The 21,397-nt window shown below is 44.2% G+C and overlaps 1 protein-coding gene across 2 annotated transcripts in view; it reads left to right on the top strand.

The window, feature by feature from the left end:
- Kif16b (kinesin family member 16B) overlaps positions 1–21,397 on the top strand; it is a 279,683-nt gene that overhangs the window by 22,705 nt on the left and 235,581 nt on the right. For both annotated transcript variants that reach the window (XM_059261536.1, XM_059261535.1), the window contains exons 2-3: positions 12,153–12,222; positions 15,239–15,352. In XM_059261536.1, coding sequence (XP_059117519.1) covers positions 12,153–12,222; positions 15,239–15,352 — 184 coding nt within the window. The remainder of the gene's footprint in view (positions 1–12,152; positions 12,223–15,238; positions 15,353–21,397) is intronic.

The raw sequence follows: 21,397 nt of genomic DNA, 5'->3' as shown, positions 1-21,397 counted from the left end.
AACACAAGAAAACAGCAAAAGCATTAAAGATGTTTGTAAGCTGCCGGTGGGCAATTGTATACCACCTCTTTTCGGTTCTCCCTTTGCAAAGGAGTTTGTTGGTTGTGTATTTTGGGGAAACATGCCAAAGTCGAGTGGGCAGATGCACTCCTTGCCTTCTCCCCCTTTCGCTATCATCTCTTTTGAGGCTCTGTCTCACGAAGCCCAGGCTGGCCTCCAACTGACTGTGCAGCAGAGGATGACCTTGAACTCCTGGCCCTCCTCCCTATAATCTCACAAATGCCAAGATTGTAGGCTTGTCTCATCACACTTTGTCTTAGGATTTTATTGCTGTGAAGAGACACCATGACCATGTCAACTCTTATAAAGGAAAACATTTAATTGGGGGTGACTTACAGTTTAGAGCTTTAGTCCATTATCGTCATGGTGGGAAACATGGCAGTGTTCGGGTATACAAGGGGCTGGAGAGGTAGATGAGAGTTCTACATCTTGATCCTCAGGCATCAGGAAGAGACTGTCAGACACACTAGGTCTGGCTTGAGCTTCTGAGATCTCAAAGCCCACCTCCAGTGACACACTTTCTCTAACAAGGCCACACCTACTCCAACAAGGCCACACTTCGTAATGCCATTTCCTATGAGCCTATGGGGGCCATTTTCATTCAAACCACCACACACTGCTTAGACTTCATTGTTTGTCATCTTTCCTGTGACTCCAGAGGAGATGGGAGGGTCCTTGTGTTTGGTTCTAGTGTCAAGGTCACAGTGCTGATCTCTGGGAAGAAGATGAGCTTCACCCCTCCTTGGAGTGACTGTCTGCCAAGTTAACTGATATTTATAGGAAAATGCATCTGCAGGTAACAGTTTAAAATGAATACTGAAGTTAGGAACTGAGCTCTCACACTTGAGTGCAAGATTAATATCTTGTTTTCAGTTACTCTCAACATCCATTCTTTCATTCCATTGCAGTTTCTCTCTGTCTCTATGGGGATACTTCCTAGACCCTCCTAGCTGATTTCTGAGATGGAAGGTGGAAGCAATCCTGTGTATGCTGTGTCTTTTTCTATACATATTTATATATCTGTCATAAAGCTTAACTTAAGTAGGCCCAATAAGAAATTCAAAGCAGCAACTGATAATACAAAATAGTGCAGTTATAATGACATACCCTAGTAAAAGTTATGCAAATGTGATCTTCACTCTTGAAAGAGATAAGACAAAACAGCAGTGCAGTCTGAGTTGACCAGAAGATTCAGATAAAGGATTGTTACTGTGGGCACACTCATTCATCCAGATTTTTGTGCTGTACGAGGACAGTGCTAGGTATTGTGAAATATATAAAAAGTTGGGAATCATCTCTTACCCCAGGAAACTTAAAGCAGATGGGTTAGACAAACGGGCAGTCACTCCACAATCAACAGGTCTAATTAACAAGTCTGTTAAGTGCTATGGCACATTCTAGAACCACACATGGAAGATACTGGCTGGGGAAGGCAAGTTGTGTACAAGAGAGTGTCCTGAGAGCAAACATTTAATGGGCTTTACAGGGTAAGTTAGCTGGAAGAGAGGTCCTTCCAGGCTGAAGGACCAGTGTGAGCAAGATCAGTGGTGATCCTTGTGAGCCCTGTCTGTCTTATAGGACAGTTTGGAATCGGGGCAGCAGGGTATTTCTAGCTGTATGGTGAGAGAGGCTTGTTGGGTTTTCTGGGTCCTGTCTAGTGCCTGATACCCGTATGGGAGGGCTTGTGTCCACTGTGTGTCCAGGAATTCCGCATTCACATAGCTCCTCCCTCCTGGGAGGTGTGTGCGTGACTCAGACTAGGGCTGTTAGCTTTACTGTCAGAAGTCCTGGACTTCTTTCTTTCTAGAATTGGTTGGTGGTTTGGGCTGCATTAAGATAGAATGAGACTCCTGTCTAGCATATAGCTTAGCCAAGAAGTCACCGAGGAGCAGGTAGGCTTTGTAGAGTCTCACTTTTCCTCAGGGTCATCGAGGAAGTTAACGCAAGTCAGCCAGGGCAGTGTGTCCCAAAGCAGGTGGGCCATCAGACTCTCCTAACTGGTTTGTTAATTGGATAGCCTCCTGGGTCTCTGAGCAGGAAAGACCCATTTGTTGATCTGGGTTGCATTGTGTAGCTGAGTGTGGTCAGGCCCAGGACAGTGCAGATTGGACCCTTTGGCCATAACTGTCTCTGGCTCTGCCTGACCCTCAGCCATGTTCTGTGGAGTCACCTCTTGGAAAGTTCGCTGTGGCTTCCTTGTCTTCCTGTGCCTCTCTTCTGTCAGTCCCACACCAAGACACCTAGTTGTATTACTTCATGCGCTTATTTACCATTATCTAAAGTGAAATTGAAAATCATTTTTTCCCTGAAATGCATGATTTGCTACTCTCTCCTTACACCAAGAGTTCTCGGCATGTGAGGACACTAAATATTTGTGGAATGAATGACTATATGAATTTCTCTACAGGTTTATGTGGCCTCTTTCTGCTCCTCTTCAGTGAGGATCTTGTACATCTTAAGAAGGCCCAGTTTGTACCAAGACAGTTCAGTTGGGCTGCTGTTTCTACTGAAGTGTGTGGGTGTGTGGAGGGTGGTTGACAAACAGAAACCTGTCTGCATCCTTGCTCTGTGATACCAGCTCCGACCTGTCTGCTGGGGCGTCGAGAGTTTACTGTGCCCGCATGTGTTCACTGTCTTGTTCTGAAGGGAGCTAGCTTGGGGAGCACTGTGCTTGATGTCCATACTCATTCTTCTTTGCAAGGCCAAGCTCTGCCAGCTGCTTGAATCAGGGAGTCTCCCTGCCATGTACCTGTCCTCAGTGCCACTCTGAGGGGCCACTGTAGTCCTGCAGCTACACATGGGGTGGGCCCAGGCTATGCTTAGTCTCTGTTGCACCCCACTTCTTCTAATGTCTGGCATCCTCTCTTTTTTACTTGTTGTTTAGCCTAAGGGAATACACTGATGAATAGATGTATACTAGCATCCCTCACATACGCTGCTTTTCTGGGATCCCAACATGTTACCTATAACAGTTGGCCTTTAGCTTACTTGTGGGTTTCTGATACCCTCCTGAAGTCAGGCAGGGGTTAAAAGTCTCACTCTTAGCAGCCGCAGCCTGCTGCAGCACCTCTCAGCTGCAGAGCTCTTACTGTCTGTGAAGTCCAGGGTGCTAGGATAGTGACTTTGTCTTTCGCTCTTGCACGGGTACCTTCAGGGACTGGACGGGAGGTGCTGCCTGTTTCTCACTGCTGCCATCTGAAGCTGGCATTAGGTCATGGCACTGTGACTTAGCTGACTATTCTGTGGGGAGGTGGATCCTGAGGATCAAAAAGGAATCAGGGTGATCACCTGAAAATCCCACCGTGGAAGCTTTTCTCAGTAGTTTCTTTTTTTCTTATTTTAATTTTATTTATTTATTTTTTTGAGACCGAGTGTAAATATGTTGCCCAGGCTGACCTCCAATTCACATCTTCCTGCCCCAGCCTCCTGTGTTCTTGGATTACAGGGATGTATCACTACACTGGGCTTGGTCTGATTTCATGGAGAGCAAGAAAGAGCCTCAGCAGTTCCTGACTGTGCACTGATTTTTCTTTCTTTCTTTCTTTCTTTCTTTCTTTCTTTCTTTCTTTCTTTCTTTCTTTCTTTCTTTCTTTCTTTCCTTCCTTCCTTCCTTCCTTCCTTCCTTCCTTCCTTCCTTCCTTCCTTTCTTTCTTTCTTTCTTTCTTTCGTTCAGAATCAGCCAGAAAGGTGGGAGCAGCCTAAGAAGAGGGAGCTGCAGGGAGACTGACTCAAGATCCCCGAGTTTGGTTCTAGAGTTTGATGTCAGGGATATGTGCTCACCTATCTTCCTGTCTTGGGCTTTAGTTGGGCAGAGGAGTCTGTGTGCAGAGCCTGAGGAGTGCAGTCTCCTGGGTGAGCCTGTGCTGTGTGAGTTAGGGGGAGTTTTTAGGGCAGTTATACTCGGAAGCTGTTTGGTTATCTGAAATTCAACATGATTGGACAAGTGTAGTTGGTTCTTTCACTCTTTTTACTCTTTGCTCTTTGGGGGGGCCCACCACTCAGCTCCCAAATAAATAATAAGCTCCCAGAGGCTTATTCTTATTTATGAATGCCTGGCCCTAGCCAGCTTTCTTAAATTATCCCGTCTATCTTTTGGCTCTGGGCTTTTATCTTTCTCTCTTTCTGCATACCTTTCTTTACTTCTTTCTCCAGGGCTTGCTCTGAAGCTGGGTGGCTAGCTCTTCTTCTCCTCCTCTTTCTCGCTCCTCGATCTCTCTTCCTAGATTTCTCGTCCTGTTTATTCTCTCTGCCTGCCAGCCCTGCTTATCCTTCCTCCTGCCTTGCTATTGACTGTTCAGCTTCTTATTAGACCATCAGGTGTTTTAGACAGGCACAGTAACACAGATTCACAGAGTTCAACAAATGCCACATAAAAGAATGCCGCACATCTTTGCACCATTAAACAAATATTCCACAGCATAAATGAATGTAACACATTTTTAACTAATATTCCACAACAGACAACACATGTTTTATTTGGAGCTCTCATTTATAAGGGAAAAGAAGTACAGCTGCGTAAAGGCAGGTGACTGAGTGGCTGCATGAGAAACCGGGAGTGCGCCTCGAGAGCAGAAGGGTATTAGCTTTGATTCTTGGGTGTCATTTTGCATGATGGAAGCACACCAGGGTGGAGAGGGGCAGAGGCCAATCTAGACTGCACTGGAGGGTGAGCCAGGGCACAGGGACATGTGGATTGCAAGGCCAGCCCTTGGCCTCTGTGTGGCAGGGTGCCAGGAGAGGAGGCTGAGTCAGTCATGAACTTGTCCAGAAGCAGGAGGAAGCACACAGTGTTTCGAAGCAGTGTCTTTTAATTAACTACATTGATTTTAATTATAGAAGTCATATCAAATCATGCTGAAACAGTTCCACCAGTGAAATGTTTAAGTTTATTTTTTTGTCCCCTAAGGTCCTGCTCATGCTCCCTGCAAAGGCCCCAGGCAAACAGCTTCGTGCTTATTCTCCCAGAAAAGCTTTGTGCATCTGGAAGCATAGCTGTACATATTCTTTTGGCTCTGTTGAGCTGCAAGTGTGGTGGCCACTGGCAAGCTGTTTCTACCACAGTGTCCCTTGGGCTTCTTTCCTATACATTTCAAATGGAGCTTATATATTAAAATACATTTTTAATTGTTTCTGTTGAGTATCCTGCAACTAAAATGAAGGCAGTGAAATGTTGGTTTATAGTGTGAGACCTGGCCAGGTGAAACAGGAGGTTTCATTTTGCTTCAGAATAAACTAGTAAGAATTGCCCAAGGGAGGGGCTCAGTTTGGAGATCCAGCTTCCTTCTGTCTGGCTGTGTTATGGAGTGACCAAATACCCTTAGCAGAATGGTTGGAATCAGTTTGAATTCCAGGATAATTTAAAAACATTAAAAAATATATCTGGTTTACCATTGCTATTTTTTTCTTTAGTAGTTAGCATTTTCCTACTCATCTGAGAGCTGGCATCTTTACCTGTTTCCTTGACTGGATCTTTTGAAAGCCCGTTCCTTTCTTCCCTCACCCCTCCAGTATTGATCTATAACTCAGCATACTTGCTCTGGCTGGCTCATTTGTAACATCATATGATCTAGTTTCCAGACCTTTCAGATAAATTACTTATTTATATGAAGGGGCTGTAATTGACTTTTCAGTTGAGAAACCCAATTCACCAGAGTGGCTGGGGAGAGACATAGTTCATTTTGCTCTATTATCAAATCAATGTTCAAATGATATTTTAGGATTATTTATTTTCCTCAATATAAGAAAAATGTCAAGATTTATTTTCCATGTTTCTTAAATGTCAAAGGAAATTGACCCAAGGCTGGAGAACTCTCTGTGCCTGGTCTTTGGCAGTGCTGGGTAAGAAGCAAGAGACCAAGCTCTTGGTTCAGATTGTAAATTGTGCTTTTGTGCCTGGTATACCTGGTGTGGGTGTGCAGGAAGCTGGGTCCTTGCTTCTCTAGGCTAGCCTGGGAGATCACTTCAGCAGAGAGGGATGAGGCCTGTGGGAGTGAGGTGAGCCAAGGAGGTATAGGAAGGTTTGTGGTGATATTGTGTTCCCCAAAATATTGTGCACCCTAATAAACTTATCTAGGGTCAGAGAACAGAACAGCCACTAGATATAGAGGCCAGAAAATTGTGGCACACACACAGACACACACACACACACACACACACACACACACCCCTTTAATCCTAGTATTCCGAAGGCAGAAATCCGTCTGGATCTCTGTGAGTTCAAAGCCACACTGAAAACAGCCAGGCATGGTGACACACGCCTTTAATTCCAGGAAGTGATGGCAGGAAGCAGAAAGGTATATAAAGGGTGAGAACCAGGAACTAGAGACTGGTTAAGCTTTTAGGCTTTTGAGCAGCAGTTCAGCTGAGATCCATTTGGATGAGGACTCAGAGGCTTCCAGTCCGAGGAAACAAGATCAGCTGAGAAGATGGCAAGTTGAGCTTAGCTGTGGCCTGTTCTGTCTCTCTGATCTTTCAGCGTTCACCCCAATACCTGCCTCTGGGTTTGTCCTTATTAATAAGACTTTCTAATAATTCATGCTACAAAGGTTGTTTCTAAAAGTTGAATAGGAAGAGCTGGTTAGACTAGACCCTAGACAGGCTTTGTGTGAGAAGTGGGAATGTGTCAGTCCAGTGGAAAGACAAGACTCAAGAACAATGTGGGGTGAGGGGAACCAGAGTAGGCAGAGGGTAGATCACTGAGTAGGGGTGGTGGGATGCCAGAGTAGGTGGAGGATGGATATCATTGAATAGGCTATGGTGGGTGAGAGCTGTTCATACAGTAATTCAGTCACTAACCCAGCAGATAGAACAGTTGTTTCTGGTGGCATCTGAACTGCAGGCCCTGGAGGAGTATGTCAACTCAGACAGTGGGACTTGTTCTTAAGGAGCTCACTGTCTGTTGGACAAGACAGGCAGAAGGCAGCCTAGGAGAGGACAAGACAAAGGGCTCTGGGAAGCTGTGTGTATGTGTATGTGACAGCCCATCTGGAGGCATGGCTGGGGCTGGCCAAGGGGAAGGGACATAGTATTGGTATGGCAATATAAGTTGGGGCAGAACATGGAGGGAGGGCTTTGTGTAGCATTGATAATTGGACTTTGTCCTGTAGCCTTTGAGAAATCCCAAAGTTGTTTAAAGCTAGGTGCTTCATGGTGAGATGACCTTTTAGAAGGCTTTCTGGAAGCAGAGAGTGATGTGTACATGGGAAGACTTGATTGGAGGCAGAGAGCAGTAGGAGTGGCCTGGCTTTGAACAGTGGCGATGGAGCAGGGAGATGAGGCCAAGGTCAGTAGGTGGTGGAGCAGACAGGACTTGCTAAGTGTTGGGTTGAAGAATTGGGGTAAGATGGATTTTCACATGGACCATGAGGAATCATGACACTTAAGGCTCTGGGGGTGAAGAAAGGACCATGAGCAAAAGCCACAGTCTGCAGTAGGTAATGGGCATGGAGCATGGCTGCCCAGGGAGGTGTGGGGGAGCAAAGGCACTGGATACCTCCTCTTCCTACTTTAAATCTTGGAAATAATTGTGAGTGTGACAGCCCTCTGTCATGTATATGGAATGCGGACAGCAGTAGGGTGGGTCAGCATTGGTGGCTCCAGCCAGCATGTAGAGCCGGATTACTGAGCTTTCTACGGGTATTTTTAGTCACTAACGTGAGATTTGGGAGGCAGTGCAGGTACAGAAAATGCTAGAAGCTGGTGGTTTGCAGGAACCTGGGAGTGAGGGAACCTGGCTGTTATGCTCAGATGGCTTCTTAGGTAAGATCGTGCCATTCCAATGTTTTTAGTTAGAAGTCTCTCTGTACACTTAGAGTAGAGGGTTAGCTGGCTCATTTCCTTACATTCTACCATGCAGTTTTAGAAATAAAACTTTATTGACAATGTTCCAATGAGTATATGGGCAACCCAATTTGGACTTGGTGTAATTTTTTTGGGGGTGGGGGTGGTGCAGGGGTGAGAGGGTGGACCTGGGAGGAATGGGAAGCGAGTGTGATCAGGTACATTGTATGACATTCCCAAATAATTAATAAAAATATTATGTTGGGGAAGAATAAAGTCAAAGAACAAAGTAAATGACCCTGTGTAATAAGCAGATGGTGTCCCCCCCCCCCCCAGGAGTTTACTTCTTAAGGGTAAATGTAAGAGCAGAATAACAAGATGTCACATAGACTGATGCCAGCTCTGCCTTTCCCAGGCTTCACTGCTCGTCAGAGTCATGCATAGGCTGCTGAGTCAACAGTGCCCCATTCCATAGGTCTGAAATAGTGCTCCACACTCCTCATTTCACATTCCTCAGGGCTTCCTGTGCTTCTGGTTTCCAGGCACATTTTCAGTGGCTTGAGTTGGGCCGTGGGGTGGGTGTTGTGGTGTTCTTGACTTTTGGGGAGATAAGTTCTTTGAGATAAGCTCTGGACTCCAGAAGATCAAAGCTGTGCACGTTCCCTGTGCCCCTCTCACAGCCACTCCCCAGCTAGGGTAATCTCTGGTAGCTCTGAAGTCTTTGCTCGGCGTTCTCCATCAGGTTAGATTTGAGAAATGGGGTTAGAAAGGTGCTTATTTTATGTTTCAGTCTTTCAGTGGCACCTGTTAGTGCTCTTGTGGGATAGGTTCTAGGTGTTTATTCACAACTGAGAAGTACTGCTGAGATGCTTAATGAGTTAGAAGTGATCATGTAGAGGACCTTGTACAGTTTAGCTGCTTCAGAGGATCTGAGACGGGGATCTGGGAATGCTGGACTTGAGGCAGGGGTGGTATGCAGAGTATGAAAAACACTTTCAAAGGCAAGGGCTGAAAAGTAGTGTGAAGCTGCTGCACGATATCTGATATTCCCAGAGAGCATATCGTTTTGTTCACCTGAGGTATGTATTGGTAGTAGTTGTTTTAAAACTCAAAATTCAGGCATGGAGGGCTATTGAGTGAGAAAGAGCCACTGTGGAATTGGCAGGTACCGAGATGGTGTAGTCTGCAGTGCAGATACATGTAGCCTGAGTAGCCCTTGCTGGGCTGGGTATGCTCTTCATGGTCAAACGCTCAGAAAGTGTGATTTGAGGAGCCATTTGTTTTAGGGTCATATGAACATGGAGTGGCCTAAGGTAAGTTCCAAGACCTGGTGGCGTGCAATGGAAGTCTTCTTAAGACTGGCTTGGAAATGCCAGACCTGGTTCTGGGAATCCACTACAGACCTGATAGTGTTTACTGCAACATAATTTTTGGGGTTATTGTTCATGGATATTCTTTAATCCAGAGATGGCCATGAGGTTATCCTCAGCTAGTTCTCTACCATCAGATTAATGTAAATCCCAGACAGTTTACTTATAATTATTTCAGTGTGTGTTATTTTCAAGGGTAAGATATTTTAAAGTCACTGTGGTACTTTTATCACACCTAAAACACTAGTTATAATCCCTTAATATCAAAGTCTACTCATTGTCAGTATTTCTTTATATAAGTTGTTGTTGTTGTTTTGTGTGTGTGTGTGTGTGTGTGTGTGTGTGTGTGTGTGTGTGTGTGTGTGTGTGTGTGTACGTACATGTATGCATGTATGTGTGGGGACCAGAAGTTGACACCAGGTATCTTCCTCAGTTACTCCTTATGTTTTAAGACAGCTCTCTTATTGAGCCCTGAACTCACTGATTCCACCAGACTGGCTGGCCAGTGAGTCCAAGGATCCTCCTGTTTGCTCCTCTCAGTCCTGGGATTACAGGAATGCTCTGTCTACCCGGCCTTTCACACGAGTGCCAGGGATCTGAACCAAGGCCTTTCATGCTTGTGCAGCAAGCACTTTGAGCTGTCTCCTAGATCCAGTGTGTTACAGCTTTTAGCACTTTTTTTTTTCTGTGTAGAGTGAGGTCCAAGTGGCTAACACATCTTTAATATATGTTTTTAATATATGGGTTTCCTTCCTTCTGCTCTTCATTATCCATTACTGTTACAAGAGAGCAGTATCATCAGGTTTAACCTACAACAAGGGGAGGGGAGCCCAGAGGTGTGAGCACTGGGGAGCATCCCCAGTTGTTTGAGGACTTGCCTTCCCACAGTCCTTGCCTCCCCACAGTCCTTGTGATCTTAGTGGACCTGCTTTCTTGAGTGGGCAGGGTTAGGTATTAATTTCTTTAAGAAGCCTTGAGTTCTCTTAGTGGCAAATGGTGTTCAGAGGATCTTCTCTGACCATATGGTTCTAGATCTTCTCAGTAGACAGAACTAGGGTATTGTGTATCCCTTATCCGAAATGTTTGGGAACTAGATGGGTTTCAGAATTCAGATTGTTTCAGACATTGGGATGTTAGCATCCACAGAGTGAAATAGCTTGTGGCCTGGACCTGAGACTAATCATGAGATTCACTTAAAGGTAGTTTTGTATACTATTTTCATGTGCCTGTTTTTTCACTGTGGCCTATCACTCGAGGACAAGTGTGAGATTGCAACTTGTGGCATCATGTCAGGGTTCATGAAGCTTTCTAGTTTGGAGCATTTTGGATTTTAGATTTTCAAATTAGGAATATGCAACCTGTGTTTTTCCTTCCTCTCTCCCCTCCCCTTCTTTCTTTAAATTTTGATAAAGTTCATGCTATTATTTCCCATTCAGAATCCATACCTCATCTGTCCTGTGTTTGTGTCTATTTTTAATCTACTAGGTCTACTGGTAGTAGCTCCCCATGATACCAGCATAAGTATTCATGAATTTTCTCATAGTACACAAATAAAAATCTCAGGATGACCACCAAAGATAACTGATTCTGTTACATTGCATAGTCAAACTCCTCCATACCTTATGGAAATGTTCTTCCACTGTGTGGTACAAAGTTTGATTCATTATTTTCAACCGCTTTTGAATTTTAGGTTGTTTAAGCAAATTTATTTTTGCATACATTAATATTCAGAGAAATCTAGCACTTGTTTTTGCCGTTTTTTTTCCATTTTCTTCTTTCTCCATATGTAGCCTTTTGAAAAAGACTAAGATTACCCTTTTGTTTTCTACATATAAGCAGTATCATGCATATATACATTCTCTTTGGACTTGGGATGGGATTTTGTCTCTAAAGCTGTTATAGGTTAAGAATTTAATAAATCAAGTGCTCTGGGTACATTTAACCTACAGAGCCTTCCAGTTTGTTAACACAGTACAGTGTGCAGGGCACACCATTGGGTATGTGCTGCTCCCCTTGTGAGCTCGTGGCCAGCTGGCGTCCAAATCTTGCTGCTGCTGTCTGGCATCACTAGAGAGGACTGGATTGTGTATCACTAGCCTAGGAAATGATAAAAATTCAGAGTTCAAGTTAGGATTAATACTGAATGTGTATTACTTTATCTCCAGAGTATGAAGTACTAAAGACAGACCGTGAAAGGGGAGGACTGCCTGCGTGCTTTTCTCTGCCTTGCAGTCTACTTAAGTCACGTGTCCTGGTGACCATGCTGTAATGTTGTACAGAGATGCTTGTCAGTCCTTTTAGATTGGCGTAGCATTGTTTTGTATGGATAAACAATGTTTTTTTCTTGTTGAGGCAATGATCTCTCTATGTAGCCCCGGCTGGCCTTGAATTCATGGTCTTCCTGCCTCAGCCTCCCAAGTGCTGGGATTACAGGCCCTTGCCACCTAACATGTAGAGCTGTTCTAGAGAACTGTGCTCTTCAGAATTTCCCTGAGTTCCTGTTTACTGCTTTGAAAGAAGTACAATTCCCAGTGGATCTAACACGATGGTGAGAGGAGGGTAGAACCCTGGCCGCTCCTGGGAGCAGCCACAGCTGTGACCTGACTTAGTCTCATCCAGGCTGGTACGGCCATCTTCCGCATGCTCAGCCCTTCATGGTGCCTGACGTTTTTTGTTGCTGACTTGTCTTACAGTTAGAAACTCTTCAGATTTTGACAGCACATTTTTGTTAGTCATAGTTGCTGATGGTGGCATCTGTGTCATATATCTTCATGTTTATAGCCTTAGCAAGGATTTGGGAGCAGGGCTAACTGGGATTACTTTTCAGATGTCATTTAAAATCAAAGACCCTTATGTGAAAAGCAGATGAAACAGGTTTATTTCAAAATAATCTTTTGTCTCCTAACCCTTACTGTGTTTTTTTTTTTTTTTGAAATGTTGCAGGGAAAAGGACCTGGAGGCCAAGTTTATCATTCAAATGGAGAAAAGCAAGACGACAATCACAAACTTAAAGGCAAGTGATGACTGCCCTGCTGTAGTTACTAGAGCTCCACCCTTGCACGCTGTGAGGGTGGTCGATGAATGAAGCACCTGACCCCCCTTCACCTCCGAGTTGACCGCACTAACTCAGTACGGTCAGCAGTGTCTGCTGCTTCCACTGAGGCTTGGTCCTGAAGCTGAAGCATTGACTGAGCCTGGTGCCTCTCCCGCCCTAGTTTCACCTGACCTGAAAGTCAGATTCACGCTGTTTCCCTGGTCTGTGCGTTCCTCCTGTAGACAAGAACCTGGCATTTCCACCCTATATTCTAGCCTGATAGTTGCCTGTACTCTGTGAAGTACTAGACAAGTTTTGAGCCTATGTTTGTTTGTTTGAGACAGGATCTCAGGTAGCCTAGGGTGGCCTCAAACGCGGATGAGTGACCTTGGACTCCAGATTCTCCTGTCCCCATCTCCTCAGTGCTAGGATTGTGTACATCCACCATCATACCTGATTTATGCTGTGCTAGGGATCAAGCTCAGGGCCTCATCATGCTAGGCAGACACTCTTAACAACTGAACTAGTACCCCAGTTTTTGTTTTGATTTTTTAATGAGAACCTATCATGTATTCTGATCCTTGATGATCTGACAACCATTGTTTGTTATTAGCTGAGAGGAATGAAAGCTTAAAAAAGAAACAATAAAACTGCATTACTTTCTGGAAAAAATTAGATGAAAAAACTTCACAATCTTTCAAAATGGTAAATTCTTCCTTTTGCCTTCAAAATATACTATTTATTTCATTAGCACACTGGATGAGGATCTTGAATGCTTCCCATTCAAGGAGGAAGCAATGGTATAAAGGCAATATTAAAGACATCATATGCTTTCAGGGCTTAGCGCTCTTTAGTTTGGAGGTGTGGGTTTCTGAGGCCTGCTGCTCCATGGCCAAGTGTCTGAGTAGTAGATTTCTATTAATTCCTGGTCTTGGTTAGTGGATACCCTAATATCACTTTCTGAGTAGTACAACTTGATCCCCAGAAACAGGAATGGGAATAGTACTGTCTTCCCAGAGGGCATGCTCTGGAGTGCTAGAATGCTTTCTTCCTGTACTTATCACAGTCTTCAGCACAACAGGACTCTCTCTGGCCTACCCCAAGCCTTCTTTCTTTGGCCTCCCTCATCTTCTCAGGCTGCTTCAGTTCTGTTTACCTCCTGCTTGCAGACCTTACCTTTGCTTCATGCATGTGTGTGCTCACAGTGCTTTGGCTGAGTCCTCTCGTGCATGTGTGTTATAGAATCTATTTTCCTTGATTACTTTGTTGCTTTTTGTGTTTTATACACATTTCCTTCTATGATGATTGAGTAACTAGAATAGATGTCAGAATTTTTTCCTTTAAAATTTTATTTTTACTATAATATTTTACCAATTCTTTGGAATTTTTTTGCATACAGTATATTTTGATCATAGTCACCATTTACCCTTGTTTTTTCTAATACCTCTCAGATCTGTTCCCTATCTTCCCAACTTCACAATCAGTCTATGTATGTATGTATGTATGTTTTATCTATTTTTAAAGTATAGTCCACTGAGTCCAGTTTGTACTGCCTGTATAGTCATGGCTGTGGAACCATTGGACCATGGTCTACCTACCAGGGGCCACATTATTAAAGAAAACAGACTTTTCTTTCTCTAGCAGCTATCAACTCTTGGTAGCTCCTAAAGAGTCCCTCCTCTTCCTGTCTAGAATGTTGACAGGTTTGATCTTGTTCAGGTCTTATGCAGCCAGCCCTAGGTGCTGTGAGTTCATGAGTACAGTGGTCTGTCTAGAAGATGTTGTCTCATCTAGCCCCCCTCAACCTCTGGCTCTTAAAATCTTCCTGTGCTTTTTCTGTAATGGCCACTGCATCTTGTGGGGAGGGCATGTGGTATAGACATCCTATTTGTAGCTGAATATTCCATAGATACCTTTTCTCTGTATGTTGACCAGCTGTGAGTTTCTTTGTTAACCACCATTCACTGAACAAAGAAACTTCTCTGAAGAGGTCGAGAACCTCATCAGTCTGTGGATATAAAGATATAAATTTAGAAGGTAGTTTGATACTATGTATATATTTTAGCAAAAGTAATAGTAGCAGGTTTTAGCCCTCAGGCCTGTTACCACACCAACTTTGGGTCCATGTCCAGATCTACCGTACCAGCCATGCGTCTCCTCCTGTGGAGTGGCCTTACTCCTGTTGGTGGTTGGTTACCTGCATAACACTTGTGCCACTAGTGCGCCCATGGGAAATGCTCGTATTTTTAATAGACTTGTTTTCATTGCTAATTTTTTAAAACAATTTGTTTTAAGAAGAGAAGTTGATTATTGAAAAGTATACTGTTCATTGAAGCTATTTAGCATTATGTCTAAGGTATAAGGTTTTGGGAACATATGGATGATTTGGGGATTCAATTTAAGCTCAAAGCATGAAACATAAGATGTATGCAAACACTTGTAATGGTCTCACAGTGTGATATATCTTAGGAGTGTTCTCATTTGGAAAAGAGGGGCAAATTATTTCTAGGTGGAATATTGGGGAAGCTTCATGGAAGAGGAGACATCTGATTTGGAGTTTTCAAGGGGCCACCACATCACACAGCTCTGGAGGGCACTACTTTTGCCAGAATCAGTGTCCTGCACCCCTAAAGTTGTACAGTGTCCAGCTCTGGGGGGATGTCATAGAGGAAACATTCAAAGACTCATGCAAGATAAGCAGACAGAGTCTGACTGGACATTGTGTTCATGTAAGCTAATTATATTAGTAAATATCATAGCTGATGGTTATAATACAGATCCTGGACTTCTTATGTTTTATTTATTTATTTTTATTCATTCTTTAGGGATACCAATAGGAATTAGAGTATACATGCTGCAAACGTTAATCATCTTATGTGTTTTAGTCACAGACTTTGTTTCTTAATTTGGGTCACTGGTTAAATGACATTACTCTTTATGTTATTGTTATTATCACTCCATTTTCTTATTATTACTGTCAAAACTGTCTTTCTAGATACCAGAAGGAGGAACTGGGGACTCAGGCAGAGAACGGACCAAGACCTTCACCTATGACTTCTCCTTTTATTCTGCTGACACAAAGAGCCCAGATTATGTTTCACAAGAAATGGTACAGTGTGACAATCTCAAAATCTTCTTGTTTGTTTTTCTTATCAAGAAGAACAGTCCTGTCCTAAAACACTTAAAACGAACTTACTACTATTTTGTTGAATTTAATTTATATGAAATCAGCATTTAGTAACTCAGCTTTTTAATGATCAGATGGGAATATTTATGTAAGCCTGATAATTCAGTCTTCTAAAGTTTTTTTTTCACCATTTTGAGTATGATGATCATAACTTAAATGGTTTCAAAACTTGAATATTGATCTCATTGTGAGGGATTCAGATGCAGCATTTGATGTTGCGAGTGTGACATTTGCTTACTTAAGTCTTGGAAATAAACCCTTTTAGCTTTGAGTCCTCCAGGGATCAGAGCATAGGAAATAAATATCAAACCAAAGGCACATTTTGTCTGCTTTTGTGGATCATTATAAGCTACAGAAAGAATTCTGGAAGGAGTGCTTCTCCAGAATCTGTAACTGAGACTGATGCTAGTATTTGCTCAAGAAACAAATGTAGATGGTGGTCCATAGAGGTGAGAGAGAGCAAGGCATCCCCAGATGACCTTCAAGACCCTGATGGTGAGAGCAAGGCATCCCCAGATGACCTTCAAGACCCTGAGGATAGCATTTCGTTAGAGCACAAAGACAAATACATACTCCTGGGTGGGCAAAAGCAGGACATTGAAGCAGAGCTGAAGGCACACTAACACAGGTGGAAGAACATGGGCTTCACTGCTGGTTGAAATACATGGGCTTCATCACTGGGCCTCTCTCTGACTTCTCAGTTGCTTCCTTACATGTCATAGGTACTTGTTTCAGGTCTTCTTATGTTAACATTGGATCTTCTTGACATGGGTTGTAATCCTGAAAGCTGGAGCATGAAAATACTAATGTGGTTCTGCATCAGAGTGTGGTATTGCCTGGGAGCATGTTAGAATGTAGAATCTCAATATCACTACTACCACCAACCCCTTCCTGCATGTTGGCATTAGGTGTGAGCCACCAAACCTCACTCAGAATCATCTATCTGTCTGTCTGTCTGTCTGTCTGTCTGTCTGTCTATCTATCTATCTATCTATCTATCTATCAAGATCTGCAGTGTTTTGCATGCACTTTGACATTCAAGAAATGTATCTATCTGGTTTAGAGTGGTTTGTAGAGGAGAGCCTGACCTTTTGAGGCAATGCAGATGTTGAGGTTGGAGTACTGTAGTGATTGTATCCAGAAGCTATAGACTCAAACATCAGTAATAGGGAAGGGAGAATTAAAACTGGAGGGAGAGCGGGTACCCAGTGTGATAGAGGAGTTGAAGAGAAACTGATATTTGAGTTTGTCTTGAGTTAGACATGCTTGGTATTCTGTCATGTTAAATCTTCTGAAGAACCAAATAAGGTGAATTTTAACGCTAGCTTTCTTTGGCAAGACTTTCAGTGATCTTTAGTAACTTATTCAGGTTCATAGATAGATTGCCCCTCAATAGGACTAGAGTTGAGGCATAGTGCTGATGTGAGTGGAGGTGGAGAAACCATTGGAAAGCTTTTGTGTGGGAGAAAAGGAATTATCCCATCTGCCAGGTGGGAAGAGAGGGCAGCCTCCTGTCAGCAATAAATGAGGGGGGACGAGTGAAAGAGTAAGGATGACTTTGGGTTCACGGTGGCTGGTCTGTCTGCACTGACAGTGGGGAGTCTGGCATAGAACATAGATTGATGCTCTGTTACACATATGGGAATTAAGTGACAGGAACTAGGAATTTTAAGGGGAAAAACAGTTTATTGTAGTGATGGCCAGAATGCCTTCAAACACGGGATGAATGAAAAGCCTTGAAGGATTGTTGCTTGGATTCTAATGGCTCCCTTGGGGGAGGGGGTGAGAAGGTGTGGTGTCAACGACACAGACACCAGGAGTCTTCTGAAAGCAAATAATGAACTCATTTATTTAATAACAGGGTAGGCCTTATATACTCTCCTCTTAGTGCCCAGTCTGTGTGGTCATCCCTCATTGGCTGGGCACAATCAGGAACTCTGACAGCGATTGTTGCTAGGTCCTTAGGCAGACTTGGCATGATCTGGAACTCTGACAGCGACTGTTGCTAGGCCTTCAAGTAGATTCTGCATGATCAGGAACTCTGACATCAACTAGGAACTCTGACAGCTCCTGTTGCTAGGCCCCCAGGCAGACTCCAGGTTGGCTCTTAAGGGGTACGTTATGTGCATGCTTTGGCTACTGGTCTGAGCCAATTTCCTCGACCCTATGGGCCTGTCCTACTACAAAGGATCTTTATTTTTAACCTCTTTAATGAACTGTTGGATGTCCTTCTTTTATTTGAATTTGAAGTCTTTGGGGACAGAGGAGTACACAGAGGGATGGAGAGCATTGTGTGACCCCAGGACCTGGCTGGGAAATGTTTGCTGACCAAATGACCTAATTTGCAGATGGTTAGTTTGTGGGAGCAGGTGATTACTTCCTGAGCTGTGCAATAATCAAGGTGAGGGACGTAAAAACAAATGTAGCTCTTCTCTCTGGAAGTTAGAAGCCAATGTCCAGAGTTTAAAGGGAGATCTAGATTGTGCAAAGTTGTCTGCCCACAAGGAAATGCCCTGCTTTAGGTGATAGCACGGCATTTCTTCATGGTGCTTCAGGGACCCTTACAGAGAGTAACTGGGATTGTTCTGTGGAATTCCCAAACTACAGTACACTGCTGTTAGTAAGCCATGTTAATAAGCCATCACAGATGCAGGAAAACAGTTATCTGTAAAATAGTAAGAGATCTGCCTCATCCCTCATTTTAGCACTCCCTCATGAAGGTTTCAGGTTTTCAGCTGCCTACTCAGCTCTTCAGGCTGCTGGTAAGGGGTGAGGAGAGGGGAGCCATCGTGAAGCCAGCACAGTGCTAGCTGAACCTATTTTTTTCTCTTCTGCTTTAATCAGTTAAATTTAAAAGTGGATTGAGAAACTATATCATGTCCATTACTATAAACTTTTCTATGAGTCTAAAAACCAAACAATTATTTTAGAATTAGGAAAAAAAAATCAGTGAGTAGTTTAAATCCACAGACTTGTAAATTAAAGACCATTAAATAAGGTCTTAATTTTCTTAATGATTCTTCAAAACTTCAGCAGGAGGCTTTGATCTCTCTTACACTACCTACTTCTTAATTCAACCCTGGAGAAACTGGAAACCAGTAATCTCCAGTTGCCAGGCTGGAAGGCAGCGTATGTTTCAGCAGCGCCCTCTTGTGGTCCATTCCCCACCAGCGAGGCCCTGGGATGTCAGGTCACCCTTGAAAGGAGCTTTAAAGAGTTTCTGCACACAGCAAGGCAGATTGGGGTAACTGGGCTAGTGAGGGGTTCAGTCAGAGTTTGGTGCTAATGGACTCATCGGTCTCTTGAATCTCTCCTCACATTTGATACAGTAGCAGATGCCAAATCAGTCTGGTGGGGGTGTGACAGGGTAGCCTCTGGCGAGGAGGACAGTCCCTGTTTCTGCATCCTTGTCTGTCTGTGGGTGGGTGGGTTGGTTGGTGCTGAGGCTGAGCTAGATCTGGTGTCACTTGCAGACCTACCTGTTCTAGATCTGTTCTACCATTGCACCTTCTGGGGCGCGTCAGTCTGTCAGAAAGCCACCTAGGTGAGCTTCTGCTTGCTAACAAAGTAACACCATGGAGAGTGTCACTGGTTTGGTTCAAGGCCTCTGGTTTCTGGTATACCATCATCACTGGATCCGCACTGAAACTCCTGGGATATCCCGTGGCCATCCCTGCGGATATCGTTCCACAGGACCAGTCCCTTCACAAGCTCCAGCAGGTCCTAGATGGGTTATAGGCTAGGGTGGGCCAATCCAAGGCCTGGTTGTGGGCCTGGGTGGTAGCTGAGCTGGTCAGTTCAGGCCACTGGGGCCATCCACCTCAGACAAAGGGGCAGAGCCAGCTCCTCTGCTGCCGAGTCAGCAGGATAGCTAGGTTCTCCCTGGCCTGTGGTGAGGGCTGGGGCCGTCTCTCCCGATTGCAGGGGTCAGCTCTCCCATGAGGCTCTGGGCCAGCTTTCCCAGGGCCAGTGAAGGGTGGCCTGGGTCAGTGTGGCCCTCTGTCCTAGGAAGGACTTAAATTGTGGAGACATTTGAGTCTGGTTTAACTCTTTTCTGTAATTTATTTTGCCTTAGTCTGGACTATGAGAAATGCCCCTTCCTTGTTTTCTGAAATGTCTGTGGAAGACTTTTGTTTTTGCTCCAATCTGAGAGATTTGGAGAAAAAGAACTTTTACTTACAGTTCATATGGACTAGTGAATGGAGACCTATTGGTGAAATTATTAAGGCCACGCTCAATGAGGGTTAGAACTTCCAGATCAAAGCTGAAATGGCTACCCACTACAGAGACTGAAGCTCATGGTCTGGATCCCTGAGTCTTCCTGGGGTTCTTGCTTCACAAACGTTTGGGGGTACATCCTTTCAGCTAGCACCAGGGCCTTGTGAATTTAGTGGATGTGGCCAAGGCCCTGTAATGAGGGTGTAGACCCAGCTCTGCCACTCACTGGCAAGGGCCTGAATACTGACCTTCCCTGTCAGCTTCCTCATCTGAGGGCTTGTGAGCCCTTTCCCCTTTGAATTACTGCATGAACCTGTGACAGTGCCCAGGAAATGTGAGCTCCTGTCACAGCTGGGCATTGAATATGTCCTTAGACTGATCAGAAAATAGCAGTGTCTGGAGCTGAAATGGGTAAAACTTAACTGAGAATAAGTGGCTGTAGCCATTTGTGGAAGAACTTCAGTTGAAATTATAGTTAGTAAAGTTTTACTGATGGATCTGATGGAAGTGCAAGCAGGATGGAGGGAAGAAAGCCTGAGTTCATTTAGCTATATTTTTGTTACACTGTGGATGTCAGCTGAATGGTCAGCAGACTTTGCTGTGGTCAGAGGTACAGTACTCACTTGAGAAGTTTTGCAGTGTACTGGTTCCTGGGCTCACATTTCACTGGACAGAATTGCTGGCCTGGCCACTGGGATTCTGGAGAGCTTTCATCATACTCTCACGGCCAGTATATCCTAGGATTTGCTGCTCAGGGTAGTTTGGGAGATATAGCTTTCTGGGTCTCCTGATTTTGGCTCAGAGGACTCATGACTATAGGAGTACCCACCTTGTACTGTGGTCATCCCACTTGCTCAGTTTTTTCCTCAGCTCTGACTGTGAACCTGATGACATTCATTCTCTGGCATCTCTAGCTGCCAATGTGTTGTTCAAATCTTAAATAGTTTTATTAATAGAAAACTGTGATCCAGATATGGAGGTAAAAGCTGAAAGATCAGAGAGGCAGAGCAAGCCGCAGCAAATCTCACCTCGCCAACTCCTCAGCCGATCCCAAAAGCCTCTAAGTCCTTACTGGAAAGGCCTCAGCAAAAACAAACAAACAAACAAACAAACAAACAAAAAAACAAAACAAAACAAAACCAAGCTTTTAGTTCCTGTCTCCTCATGACTTATATACTTATATATGCCCTCCATATTACATCCTAGGATTAAAGGTGTGTGTGCTTCCCAAGCAAAGGCATGAGATCTCAAGTGCTGGGATTAAAGGTGTGTGCCACCACTGCCTGGCTCTGTTTTCTTTCCTAGACCGAGTCAATCTCATGTAGTGCAGGGTGGCCTTGAACTCACAGAGATCCAGGCGGATCTCTGCCTGCTGAGTGCTAGGATTAAAGGTGTGTGCCACCACTGCCTGGCCTCTATGTTTAATCTAGTGGCTTGTTCTATCCTCTGATCCTCAGGCAAGCTTTAGTAGGGTACACAATATATCACCTCACCAATGCTCCTACCTCTTGTAGCAGAGATGTTTGAAGGGGCTTGGTGTGCTGGGCTTAGTGGACATTGAGGCATCAACAGAGCTTTGACTCGTTCCTTCTTAGCTTGGTATAATAGGGTGACTTCACATTTTAATCTGTCTCATCTACGTTAGCTGTGCTCCTGGACCATTTGTGCTTCATCCTCTTTACCCCCAAATAGCAAGTATGTGGGGCGTGGGAGAGAAGTGCGGGTTGTGCATGTGACCCTCTGGTCTCC

The sequence above is a fragment of the Peromyscus eremicus genome, chromosome 4, assembly GCF_949786415.1.
Source record: "Peromyscus eremicus chromosome 4, PerEre_H2_v1, whole genome shotgun sequence".
Classification (NCBI taxonomy): Eukaryota; Metazoa; Chordata; class Mammalia; order Rodentia; family Cricetidae; genus Peromyscus; species Peromyscus eremicus.
Note: the sequence above shows the minus strand (reverse complement) of the source record. Positions and strands in the feature narration are given on the sequence as shown.